Source organism: Mesoplodon densirostris, chromosome 4 (genome assembly GCF_025265405.1).
Source record: "Mesoplodon densirostris isolate mMesDen1 chromosome 4, mMesDen1 primary haplotype, whole genome shotgun sequence".
NCBI lineage: Eukaryota > Metazoa > Chordata > Mammalia > Artiodactyla > Ziphiidae > Mesoplodon > Mesoplodon densirostris.
In genome coordinates, this window is record NC_082664.1 from 80,864,251 (window position 1) to 80,879,216 (window position 14,966).

General features: G+C 33.6%; 1 protein-coding gene across 1 annotated transcript in view; it reads right to left on the reverse strand.

The window, feature by feature from the left end:
- The window catches only part of DPH6 (diphthamine biosynthesis 6), a 175,811-nt gene that overhangs the window by 31,290 nt on the left and 129,555 nt on the right, over nucleotides 1–14,966 (reverse strand). The window contains exon 6 of the mRNA XM_060098274.1: nucleotides 2,545–2,606. Within this exon, the coding sequence (XP_059954257.1) occupies nucleotides 2,545–2,606 (62 nt within the window). The remainder of the gene's footprint in view (nucleotides 1–2,544; nucleotides 2,607–14,966) is intronic.

Genomic DNA, 14,966 nt, shown 5'->3' on the forward strand with positions numbered 1-14,966 from the left:
AGTAGAATATATTCAAACAATGATTTTGAGGCAGTAGCAAAATAAATTCTTTGAGAAATAAAATGGAAAATAGAGGCAAATTTGAAGGTATCAGTAATACTCTAGGCTTGAAGTGACAGGCATCTGAATTAAGGCAATGACAAAGGGAATGGCAAAAAGTGATGGATATAAAGGCCACAATCAAGTTTGTAGAGATTTAATTTGCAGTGCCTTTGGGCACTAGAATTTAGCAGAGAAATCTAGGCTAGAAATATTTGGGAGTTATCAGAATAGAGCTAGTAATGAAAGCCATGTGAGTGACTGAGATCACCCAGGAAAAGTCTGTAGACTGAAAATGGAGACTAGAATAGGAACTAGCAAAAGAGACTAAGAGTGTCCAGAAGCAAAGGAGAAAACCTAGGAAAGTGTGGCATCACGAATGCTGGTATAAGCATTTCAAGAAGAAATGTTTATAACTGTCAAATAAGGACTGAGAAGTGTCTGTTGGGTTTGGTAAAACTGGAGATCATGGGTGATCTTGATCAGAGCTGTACCCATTTAGAGGTGGAAAAAGAAGTAATATGCTAGGTATATGAGGCGTCTGAGACGCGAGGAAGTACTATGAATACAGGTAACACTTCTGAAATTTTTGGTTTTGAAGCAAAGAATAAAGAGAAGTGGCTAGAGAAATAACTAGAGAAGAGGGAGGGAATCTTTAGGATGGGAGAGTTGGTGGCATGTTTCAACAGTGATGTGAAGGAGACCATAAAGAGAGAGAGGAGGAAGATACTGGAGGGGGAGGGTTGATTGCAAGGTCTCTAAGAAGGTAGATGCTAATGGGATCTAGAGCACAGAGAGTATATTAGCCATAGACAGGATGAAGGACACTTCTCCCCATCACAGCAAGTAAGGATAGGTGTAAGTGCATATCAGTTCGAAGGAGTGGTGCTCAGAGGTGGAGGGATTCCCAGGATGATGATTTCTATTTTTTCTGTGAAGGAAGAAACAAGTCATCCTCTCATTGCGAGGAGAAAAAATGAAGGGATTAGAAATTTGAGGAGCAGAGAAGGAATAAAATGACCATTATAGAGAATGGGTAGATTATTTTTCTAATGAAATGTAAGATTTCCAGGTCATGTGAGGAACTTGCTGAAGTTGAATAAAATAATTTCTGCATTTTTGTGTTTAAACATATATGATAACATACAGGTTCATTCACAATCAACATCATGGCAATCCTAAAACTTCACTTAACCTTTTCTACAAAGAATCTCTACATGCTTGAAACCTGAACTCACTTCAAATTTTAGAAGCAGCTAACAAAGCTCTTTTGCCAAAGCTCCAGTCTCCCATTTCCAAAGTTCTCTTTCTTTCACCCTCATAAATTTAATTTCATTATTTATCTACACATTGTTTTTGCAGAAACAAAATTTAGTCTGATGGTAGTGGATAGATGTGAACATAGATATGTTGGCCACAGAACAAACTGTTGTGAGAAGAGTCCTATCAGAAGGGCAGGGAAAGCAATCATGTCCATTAGATAGACTTAAATAAATGACACCAAATTATCTAGAAATCAAATATAATTTGTCACAATTATATAAGCATTGCATTTTAATTTTAATCATTACTATTTCCCTGGCACATATTAGATGCTTAATAATGCTTAATAAAAGAAGGAATTAGCATTTTAGGGATTTCTAGGTATTTGGTACATATTGATAAGCCATAAAATAATCAAGTACAAGTAAGTCTGAAAGAAAATGTGAAATCTATAGTTAGTGAAGAGTACACCTGCTAACAGTTCATATGACAGCAATGGTATTAACAATGTCCAGAGACAATTTTGATGAAGAACATGGAGGGAAAAATGATAATAGAGGAGTTCACTTCTGTCACAGAAGTAGGGTGATTTTCTTTTTTCTACCATGATTGTAGAATAAAAAATTCTAATAATTACACTATTCTAGCTAATTTAGCATAGTCATACTAATCATAACATTTGACCCCAATTCTAATAAAATATAATACAATTAATAGAAAAGAGTAAAAATAACAAAACCTTTCTTTAATATTTAGAACATATTCAGGATTTGACAATGATAAGGGTTAAACAATTGTAATTTGAAGCTTTGGGATAATTTATTTACTACTCTGCAAATTAATTTCCTAATTGGTAAAAAAGAAGAGGTAAGATTAGATAATCTCTAAAGGAAGTTTCCACTCACATTTCTGATGGAAATGCACCTGATCAGGTACTGATGGAGACTATCAGGTACTGTATAGTACTTAACAATGTCGATTTTAATAAAAGTAAACTTCTTGACAGAACAATTTCCTTTTAGGTATAGCTTACTCTTTCAGTGAGCTCAACGAGCTGATATAACTTTTGTAATTAATTTAAAACATACTTTCATATCCACTAGAGGTTTAATTTTTTCATAAAACTGTATCATCAATGTATCTGAGTTTTTCTAAAAATTGCTTGTATAATCATTATATCATGGCATTGTTTATTTTCCTGCTTTAGATGCCTATATTTTGAGAAATAGTATAAATTCTTACCTCTAAGAGATAAGGCTCCATTTGGTCCAGGGTTTTTCCAAGATGCTTATCTGGATCTAAACCTGCCAAGAAAGGTTAAATTTTTTTCAGATAACAATTAAAATGGAGGTTTAAAGACACGTTTCCCTTCCCTTGGCTCCTCCTTGCCTAGGAAACCAGTGTATGTGTATTTTAAGGCAAAATGTACCTTACTAGTACTTACTTTTCTATTGCCCTTGGGTAACTGGTTTTCTTGCTCCTGAAAAATAAGTTTCATTCCAATTCATTTCAATTGCACTTCATCAACTACCAGATGCATTGTTTCAATCCCTTTTTCATTTTTGAGGAATTGTAATTAGGATGGAAAAAAAAGTATCATTTCAAAGATATGAAATTTAAATCCTTGGTATTTTAATTATTATTATTTTTTTTTACTCATGGACAACAGCGAGAATTTTCTGACATTTCTATTTTATCTGTTTCAAACTTCTTATTTGGAGAATAAAAGTAGAAAATAAAAGAGTCGTAAACTGTATGCCTATATAATTAATTCACTTAGTAGCATATGGACACAAATAATTGTATTACCAAATTAAATGACAGCTCATTTCAATGACCACTGGTGTGACAGCGTTTTCCAAGAAAAAATAGAAACACTCTGAAAAATCATTATAGTACCAATAGCATTTGCATAATCTCTGATACAGATGTTCAACTGATATAATAGCAGAGTTTATGTGGGTTATGGGGTATAGGTAGACTACTGTGGACAACAGGAACTCTTCCCACATGCCAAAACTAACCTGCCAGGAAAAAAATCACATGCCACAAGTCAGCTATGAAAGGAATGAATTCATTTTAGATATTTACATCCATAATACATGTATTAGCTTAGGTTCATTTAAATAGGCTATTTTTATTTATTATTGGTTTAAACCAATCAGCTTATTAATTATACAAACTGAGTGATAATTTTCTTTTTCTAGTCAAATGCCTTCTTTGTAACATGGTATTTCTTATAATCACATACAGAATAATAAAAGGGAAGTCAGATAAAGATTAAGGATTCTTCTCCTACTGATATTAAATTACATTAATCCCAAAGGAAACAACTCAGACTACTAGCACTAGATGGATTATTTGACTCCTTTCACAGCAATCTTATTCTCAAGATGCATTCATTAAAGTCAAAATTTCAATTGGCTGGGTAAACACTTGATGAACTAATTGTTGACTTTGTCCAGTTCCTTTATTCCTGTCAACCCTTGCAACCTTTGCAATTCAATGTTTAAAATGAGTAGGTAAATAAAATATTTGAGACAAGCATCTATGTAATCACCACCCAGATTTAATAAGCATTAACATCTTGCCCCATTTCCTCCACAACTTTTCTTTCAACACCATCAACATAATAGAATCTCACAGTATATCTACCCTTAATCAATCTATTTTCCCTAGCCTTCAGTCTTTTGAAGTTGGTATGTTATTTCCCAACTATGCTTTTATAATTTTATTACAAATGTACATATCCAAAACAATATTTGTTATTGTTCATGTATATCACATTTTAACACGAATGATAACTTTTTACTTGTTTTTTTCAATTCACATTGTTAATGAGATTTACTTATAGTAATTACTATGGCTCTGGTCCATCCATTTTTACTGTTGTATTGTATTCCATTATATGGATATATCAGAATTTACTTATCCATCTTCCAATAGATGCACAGTTGGGCACTGACTTATTTCTAATGTCTGTTTTGTCACTAGTAAGTACTTTCTATGCTGCAGTAAATATGCTTTTATGTGAAATTACTATTGCAATATGATAGAGGAGAAAAAATATATTTAATTGCTATTTTATATATACATATATACATATACATATAATCTTCAAGTCCATTATATAATGCCAAATTGCTCTCCAAAGCAGTATTGTCATCAAGGAAATAGAATTCTTATTTCCCATAAGGTGAAAGTAATTAATGTTGTCAGATTTTTCATCTTTGCCAATCTGAGTTATATAGACATATAAAAAATGTTTTGGATACTTGTTTTAATTTTTATCTTCTGATTACTATTAAAAGTAAGCACTTTTTCATATTTCATTGCCCATTCATTCAGGGTTTCACTTCTGTGAATTGCTTATTAAAATCATTTGCCTATTTTTAACGCTGTTTTTTGATGATTCATAGTTCTTGATATATTCTGAATGCTAATCCTTCATCATTATGGGCACGGTAAATATCTTCCTAATATCTTCTAAATATCTTCCTAATCAGTATCATTACATTTTTTTTATTGAGGGAGGGTCTCCTGATAAACATAAACTTTTTAACCTTATAGTAGTCAAAAGAATTGTTATTTAAAACTGTTCTTCCTTTGTATTGTAATAAATGATGCCCATGGTCATAATGTTAGTCCCATATTTTCATTTCAAAGTTTTAAATTTTTGCTATTCACATTTAGATATTCAATCCATGTAGAATTTACTTTCAGTTATCATAGATATAGTGTTATAACTGTATCTCTTATTTATGGGTAGGTACTGTTTATGGAATCCCTTCTCTGTTGATGTATATGCCACCTCTGCCAAGCAACGTTTCCATACATATGGAAATCTGTGTCATGTTGCCTACAACTTACTTTAAAATATTTCAGCATATCCAGTGAAATATACAAGTGTCTGTTTTAATCTACACTCAGAGATGGTTATTTGGCAATTAAAGGACTCTAATCAGAACCCATAACTCCAACGGCTATAACTTCTAGTGGTACAATTATCTTTATCTTAGACCAGCAAGAGAAAGTTTGCTAATTAACATGTCTGTTAGAAATGATTTTTCCTTGTGAAATTTATTTAAAAAATATATATATAGATTATATAGTACTATCTGCAAGGCACTGTTATAAGTGCTCTGCAAATATTAACTGAATTCTCATAACAATCCAATAAGTGGTATTATAATTATCCCTATTTAATATGTGAGAAAATTGAGGCACAGAGAAGTTTAGTGACTCTCTAAGATCACCCACTACCAAGAGATAAAAATGAAAATTCAAACCTAGGCAGTCTGGCTATACAGTCCAGGCTTTCAATTGCCAGACTATGTTGCTTCTCTATGTTGGATAAAGGATGTTTCCATCTATACTTCATTTGCTAAGATTTCTTCGCTGTTCTCATGATCATACTTGCTAATTCTGCTGTTTTATAGCATGAACAGACACCAAATTTTATACATACTTTGTCTATATCTACTGAGATGTGTTCTCTAACATCTTCACCAATACTAGATATTATTAAATTTAAAACTTTTGTGATTTTGATAGGAAAAAATGATATTTATCTCCTTGGTATTTTTATTTGCATATCTTTACTCTTGTATGATTGAGGTGGAACATGTTCTTCAGAAATTTGTGGCCAGATCTGTAACTTTTTTGGTTTTTACTGTGAAAATGACTATTTTTCTAATAGACCATTCATCTTCTTTTCTTAATAATACTGAAACACTTCTAAACCAAGGCCATTTATTTTATGAATTCACATAAGGCAGAATACTTTATTGGTCTTTTATTTTTGATGGATCTTGTCATGTATCTGGCAACTTGGGGAGTCTCATTAAGGTGCCAGCTTTTTGTTGTTTTTAATATTTTCTCCACTTTTCAATTTCATAAATTTTACTCTTAATTTTGTCACTTCCTTACTTCTGCTTTCTTTGTGTTCATTCAATAGCTTATTTATTTCTAGCTTCTTGATTTGAATGCTTGACTCATTTATATTTACACATTTCTTACTTCTTAAATAGGAAGATTTAAAGTACCAATTTAGCTGCATCCCAGAAGATTTGAAAGTGACACATTTGTCATTCTGTTTTCAATATTTTGCCATTTTTATTGTTATTTAAGATTACTCTTGTAAGTGTCAAAACATGTTTGTTTACTTTCACTACTTTTTGTTGTCTTCTAACTTAATTGCATATGGTCAAGACTGTAGTCTTTATATGATAATTCTTCAAAATTTGGTGAAGCTCATTTGTGACTTATAGATGATTAAATTTTATAAATGCCCCATTTGTGCTTGGAAAGTGGATCTGCTGAAAGCAAAGTAAGATTTTATACCTAAGCATAAAAAATCATGATCTTGTTAATTCTGCTGTTCATATCTTTTATGACCTTACTAATACTTGGTTTCCATGAACCATCAGTTTCAAATAAAGGGGTGGTTAAAACCTCCCATTATGATTTTGGTTTTAATAATTTCTTATAATTGAAAGTTTTGTTTTATACATTTGAGAGGTGTGTTGTTATGGACACAAATTCATAATTTCCAAAACTTCTTGGGAGGATTATTCCTTTATCAAGATGTAGTGAGCTTTTCATCTCCACATATGACTTTTATCATATATTCTATTTATCAACATTACAACACCAGCTTTCTTTTGTTAACGTTTTTCTGACATACATATAACTGGGTTTTGAAATTTTTTATCCTATCTTATAAATACAAATTCAAAGAATTGATTTTAAATATTTTATATTTTTTATATTTTACAATTTTTTTTTGTCTGGACCTGTTTCCATCACCTTATTGTGCACTTTTTGTTACATTAAACTTTATATATATATTTTTTTCCTTTGCCACTTTCTGCCTCATACTGGATCAAAAAGGATATTTTGTCTGTTTGTTTTCTCTGCTGATTAGAAAGCTGTAGACTATATATGTCAATCCCAATCTCCCAATATATATACACTATTGATATTATGTATAAAATAGATAACTAATGAGAACCTACTGTACAGCACAGGGAACTCTACTCAGTGCTCTGTGGTGACCTAAAGGAGAAGGAAATCCAAAAAAGAGGGGATATATGTATACGTATAGCTGATTCACTTTGCTGTATAGCAGAAACTAATACAACATTGTAAAGCAACTATACTCCAATAAAATTTTTTTTAAAAATGTCATCCTCATCTACCCTGGTGGTGCAGTGGTTGAGAGTCCGCATGCCGACGCAGGGGACGCGGGTTTGTGCCCCGGTCCGGGAGGATCCCACGTGCCGCGGAGCGGCTGGGCCCGTGGGCCATGGCCGCTGAGCCTGCGCGTCCGGAGCCTGTGCTCTGCAACGGGAGAGGCCACAACAGTGAGAGGCCCGCGTACCTCAAAAAACAAACAAAACAAAACAAACAAACAAACAAAATGTTATCCTTTTCATCGGTCTCATCTTAGTACAGTGCCTGGAACACTTTCAAGTGTAAGCTTTCAAGAAATTTTTAGTGAATAAGTGCATGTTAATCTGAAAAATAAAAAAAAGAAAGCTGTAGACTGAATTTCTACTCTTCCAGTAATCATTTGTAATTTTTAACATTCATTCAAAACCACAGTATTTAAGTCTAAAGTATTAAATATCTAAGAATTTATGAACCTTAGAATATAAATCTAAGAATTTATTTAAAAAATTTTTTAATCTAAGAATTTATGTTTAGCATTTTTTTTTTCTTTTTAGCCACACTGCGCAGCTTACAAGATCTTCGTTCCCCCACCAGGGATTGAACCCACACCCTCAGCACTGAAAGCCCAGCGACCTGACCACTGGACCGCCAGGGAATTCCATTTAGCAACTTTTTGACCAAAACAAGTTAGCATGTTTTTAACTAGACACTAAATAAGTTTTACCATTTAAGTTGTTATCACTGTGTTAAATTTTAGTTCCATCATTTTGGGCAAGAAAATGTAAGCTTATGAACACATTTTACAGTGTCTGTGCTCACCATTGTTTGTCATTCATTTCTCCTGGAATTCAATTTATTTCTGACTTAAGTCCAATCTTTATTTTTTCACTGAAGATCTGTGAGTGGTAAACTCTCCTAGTTTTTACCTGTCTTATAATGTCTATTTTGCTATCTCCACCACTTAACAGTTTAGTTGTAATATATTATTACTTCTTTAGGCTTTAGTTGTTCTTAATGAGATTTACGCTGTCAAACAGTGGTTCCCATATAAGGAATCTTCATTTTCTCTGTGCTAGACGGTACAATTTTCAGTTTACCTATGACATTCTATAATTTTAACACCAAGTATCTATTTTTATTTACACTGCACAGCACCTAATATGCACTCTCAATTCCAAAACTCATCTTTCTTCAAACCTAAAAAGTTTTCAGCCATTATATCTGTAAATACTGTTTTTCTGCCTTCTATTTTTTTCTGAAACATCTATTACACAAATACTGCTATCTTCCTATCTATCCCCCATATTTGTAAGTTGCTCTTTCAATGCTGTCTTCTGGGTGAATTATTTTTTTCTGCTTCACTCATTCTGTCTTTGACTTGGTTCATCTAGAGTTTATTCTGCCCACTATTTTGCTTTTTAAATGACTCTATGTTTCACCCCAAATTTCAAATTGTTTACTTTTCACATCATACTGTTGCTATTTCATTTTGAGTGATTTATTTTTCTAATTGACTGCTTTTTCTTTAATGGATGTCTTATTTTTATCTCTTTGAGGTTCTCCCTCAGAGGGGGCACTTTCAGTCTGTTTCCCCATAGGACTGTGACCTCCCAATTGCTTTTGCTTATTTCCTGACCCTTTGTATTACAGTCCCACAGCTTCATTTCTGAATTATTTTGTATGTCTATTCATTCTTAATTCACAGAGATGTTTATAATGCTTTCCAGCACAGCTCTTTCATACTCTTCCTTCATATATTCATCTATTACTGCCATGGTTTGGGGTGGAAATTTGGAAAACTCAAAGCAAGAATGTACAAGGCCAGCATGGCAGGAAGTCATTTTCTAGCCGCCCTTCCAATTCCTTGATTCTCATATATACTGGTCACATAGCACATACATATCACCTTAGCATTTAGCATCAGGCTACACATCATTAAAATCATTTAAAAAGTCTCTCATGATTGAACCTAAGAATTTATGTTTTGTGTTCTCTATAAGGGTTTGGGAGTAAATAAATGCCTATCTAAAAGGCATGAAAAGGAATTTAAGAGCATGTGATTTTATACAGGTGGGCAATGAAAGATCAAGCCAACAATCTTTCCATTTTCCTTGCAGCCTTTTAATTCATTGCAAAATCATCATGCCCCAGTTCTGAACTGTTAAAGTAGAGAAATAGCTGTAATATCTCATTTCAAAGATGGCTGCATTCCATGATGTAGCAGTAAAGTAATCTGGCTTGCCTTTAGATAAGATGGTCAGTAAAATATGTAAACATAAGTCACATTGGGCACATTTTTTCCACATGAATCTGTATTCATCACAGAAGTACACCCTGGTAAAATTATTTCAAGATTTTTGTGTATTCGTAGAAATATTTTTAATTTATTTATTCCTAGGATAAGCACTGAAAATTCTATGGAGCTAAAACAATTAGAATAAATAGAAATTTAAAACTTTAAGGAAGATTTTCAAATATTTTTCTGAAACACATTATAGATCATTTCACTAGGAGATTATTGTAAAACTATAAAATAGCTAAAATAAAAGAGTTACATTTTTTCTCAGAGTTAATAATGAAATAAGCTGCATGTATGAGTCATTATAGTTTGGTAATACAGTCTGCACCATGTTTGGTGAGGATGAGATGCTGTTATGAGTCATGGTCTGACAATTTAGATCTTTTACACAGGGCAGGCCAATCAGTAAGGATATTTCACATACACACATCAAAAGATGATCCCAATGGACGTGTAAAACCAAGGAAATGCGGGAACTGAGAAACAAACAATTTTGACACATTGTAAATTTATCAGAGGTTATGTCTGGTGATTTTGGTAGGCATCTTCGCATAAACAATGACTTAGGAGTTCTTATCTCATGAGATGATACTATTTAAATAGACTATAATTCTTTTCCAAAAAATGTCTAAGTTTTAATAATGAAACTGCTTGGCTAGATTCCATACAATAATGTACATACTGTTCTGAATGAATCTTTCTATTTTAAATCAACACTGTATATAATACATATTTGGGTCAGGCTAACATGTTCTACTGTAGTTGGTAATGACTACTCAAGTGCTTTTCTCCTGATGCTGGTTACCCTGTGCAAGTGCAATCTGTCTTTGCTTCCATTTTTCTGTTCATTAGAAAGTGACAAGTCATTGGGGACCTCACGATCACTGCCCATAAGACGTGCATTTCAAATTGTTTTTATAAAATATCTCCTTGGATAAGATCCAGAGACTCCTAGCAATTCAAGCTCCTCTCCTTGAGAAATCAATGGCCTGAAGCCACCCTGATCTCCGAGATCTCTTCTAAATTGGTATACTATTACACGTGGGATGATATTAGTCAGGGATGCGGTAGGAAGATTATTCATCCTACCCTAGAATACACTCAGATATGGAACTTTTCTCAAGAAATTTTTTACTGCCTAAAACACTGATGTTTCCATAAATATTAGACTATATGCAAATGAAAACTCTTTGTAACTTATTTTTATAAATATAATGGATGATTGAATATTTAATTTTATTACACTTACACATTTTTTCACAAGTTTCTTCATTTAGAAACATCTTAGCATTGCACGTACAATCTGTATGATATTTAATTTCTCTAAATGGAATAAGACAATTATTAAGATAATTTTAAAACAAGCATCTGGAGAAACAGATCAGTTTAACATTAAAAAAAACTGTTAGCTTATCTATAATTATGAAGCCCAAAGATGTTAATCTTTACCTCATGTATTTTGGTTTTGGTATTTTCTAACTAGATTATATGCACAGAGAATTCTGACACTGCAGATCCTTCATAATTGAGAATGGAAAGTCAGGGTCAGATTAGTATCAATAAAATATATTTATCATTGGATTTATGCTTTAAGTGCTTTAGAGAGAAATATTTTACATAATAAAGTCAATGTTTGAGTTAAAATTTAACACAAAGCTTAGACAAAATAAATAACTTCTCAGTTTAATTTACTTGTTTTATCAACAAGTATCCAATTATATTTTTAAACTCAACTAAAGAAAGATGCTAATATACCAGTATATTTGCTCTCAAATGATTCAACTATATGGAACCACTTTGGAGTACATGAATATATAACACACCTCAGTAATTTTAAAATCCATCTTATGTATTCATTTTATTTTCAATTTTTAAACAGTAGCTATTTAACTGGTAAATGCAGCCAGTCCAAAGGCATAATCTTCTCTTTCTTTGAATAAATGCTAGTATCTAGACCCAATACAATTTCAATACAATTTGAAAATCTCTATCCTAATCTTTGTAATGTCTTCATTCCCATTTTATTTCATATAAAACTATATTATGTAAAAACCTTTTGAGGGACTGTGAAAAGCCTATGAAAAAGCCACAATGGTTCATGGGCTTTTTCCATGCAATTCAACTTTATCTAAAAGCTTCAATTTATCCCAGTCCTTGAAAAAGATGTTTCTTTTTTAGATTCACTCAATTTAGGTGTCTCTTCTCTAGTGAAGCCTGGGTCATGAATGCACAGAAACTGTGCTTCACCAAAACCCTAACAGTCTGTTCAGTTTACCTCCTGAATCAGTCAGGTGTGGAATGTGAGTCTCAATGTGTCTAGCTCCCTTATGAAAACCTTTATAATCATTGAGATGGCAACATTTAATAATGTTTATATAAATATAAAGTATATTTAAAGTACATTTAACTCAAATACCTAGATAAGCTACTTTAAGTTACTAACAAAATTTTCTTCAAAGTGCAGAAAAATTTACTATAAATCCTGACACCTAATCATTTAATCATGACATACAGACATTCATTGATGGAAGCTGGGTGGATGAATAAACCCACAAGACCTAGGCACTGGATAACTCCATGCAGAATTAAGAAATTAATTAGGAGGAAGAACCATAATTTGCAGAGCTGACATCTATTTTACTTTACTTGCATGTATCAATGGGAAGTAATTACAATTCAATTAAAATATTGAATTTTATTACTTTACTGACTGACCTTGAAGTTAATGCCTGTTCTATTTAATTGTATCATCTATGAATAAATGTTAACCCTACAATGTTATGCCCCATTATTTTCAATGTATTTTTCAACTTCTCAACTGAATTATATCAGTCAATTTATTGTCTACTATCATGAAAGCAAGTGGAGGTTTATTTCTTCATGACAGCCCAATATATGATATGAGAGAAACATCACGAAATGTTTGATAATGCTACTTTTAACAGAGTCAAATAAAATGAATTGTGTCCTCAACTTTTGTAGCCTCGACTTTTACTGTAAAATCAGTAGGTGATATTCGAAAAGGTATAATCACTCTGAGAAGCAATTTCTAGTCTGCCTATAAATCTTGATAAATTTCAGTGCAGACAGGAATGGAGCATTCTGTGTATCTTCAAAAGTTAAACACAACCCCTCCCCACCCCCAATAATCTCTTCCTATTTTTACCAGGCTCACTGGCCATCAAAACAAGTGAATTTCATTTCAAAAGCTCTAATGTTTTTGTTGGTAAATATAACCTTTTTGTTCCCAGACTTCAACTGAGCACACCATTATTCTACAATTGAGCACTTTATAAATATAACCACTATATTTGTGTCAAAAGAACAAATAAAAAAGACTGATTATGTGATTTCTAAGGTAAAAATTAGCTCACATGTTTTGAAAGTTGACTATTGGGGGAAGGATCTTATTTGAATTTCCAGATTTTCCATTTCTACAATTAGATCACTAAAAGCTTAGCTATCTTAGAGGTTGTATTAGGACTCATCTCAACATGTAACTTCTTTCTGAAATCTATGAACTGGTACTGTACTTCAGTGTATGTAACATGAAGGAGACTCAGACACTTCATGGATTCACTTTTAAGATCATGGCACCCATGAAATGAATGACCAATAAATCATATTAAATACAATTATGCAGTTAATGATAATCAATACTTGCTGATGATAGCTCAAATGGTCCTTCTTCTACCTTTGAAATACAACACAGTTTTAATATGAAAAAAATGAATAAAAAGTGGAAGATATGCGAGTCAAATTAATTTTTAAAAGGGGGATTTTAAATATTTATTATAGAAATATCTTCCTAATTTTTCATATTAGTTTTCAACATAATGAGGACTGGAAAGTGAAAGAAGCTTGATGTGAGTAGGGAGCATTTAGAGGGGTGAAAGTTGAGTTTAAAAAAAGTAGACAAGGGGGCTTCCCTGGTGGCGCAGTGGTTAAGAATCTGCCTGCCATGGCAGGGGACACGGGTTCGAGCCCTGGTCCGGGAAGATCCCACATGCCACAGAGCAGCTAAGCTCGTGCGCCACAACTACTGAGCCTGCGCTCTAGAGCCTGCGAGCCACAACTACTGAAGCCCGCGTGCCTACAGCCTGTGCTCCGTAACAAGAGAAGCCACCTCAATGAGAAGCCCGCGCACTGCAATGAAGGGTAGCCCACGCTCGCCACAACTAGAGAGAAGCCCACGCGCAGCAACAAAGACCCAACACAGCCAAAAATAAATAGATAAATTAAAAAAAAAAAAGTAGACAAAAGCCAAATCCTACAGGGCCTTGTGTTTCATTTTAAAGAGTTTGTACTTGAATGCAAGGTCACAGAGAAATTCTAAGCAGAGGATGACATGATCCAATTAGATCTTTAGTGATCCAATTAGATCCAATTAGTGATCTTTCTTTAGAAAGATCACTCTAGCTTCAGTTGAATTCCTTGGCAGGAAACAAGACTGATAGTAAGAAGGCAAATAAAGGGATTGCTGCAATAATTAGTGAGATAGGATATAACAGACAAAAGCAATAGGTATGGAAGGAAGAGAACGGATTTGAGAGCAACATACAGTAGGTAGGATATATAGTACTTGCTGATAAATTGGGTATCGTGAATACAAGAAAAAGAAAAGGCAAGGATGATTCGCATGTTTCTGATTTGGTCAAATTAAAAGATGGTGGCACCAGGGCCTCCCTGGTGGCGCAGTGGTTGAGAGTCCGCCTGCCGATGCAGGGGATACGGGTTCGTGCCCCGGTCTGGGAGGATCCCATATGCCGCGGAGCGGCTGGGCCCGTGAGCCATGGCCGCTGGGCCTGCGCATCCGGAGCCTGCGCATCTGGAGCCTGTGCTCCGCAACGGGGGAGGCCACAACAGTGAGAGGCCCGCATACCACACACACACACACACACAAAAAAAAAAAAAAAAAAAAAGATGGTGGCACCAAACACCATTTACTTCAGATACAGAACAGAACACAAGAAAGTTTGGGAAGGAAATAAAGGGCAAATTCAATTTTAGACATGTGTTTGAGGTTTCAGGGAATCACCCAAGAAGAGATATTTAATTGGCAATTAGGTATATGGGGTTAGAGCCCAGCATGGAAGTCTGAGCTGGGGATACTGATATAGAAATAGAAGCCACAAGATGAACACTCAAGGAGAACTTGTAAAGTGAGAAGATAAAATACAGGCAAGAGCTT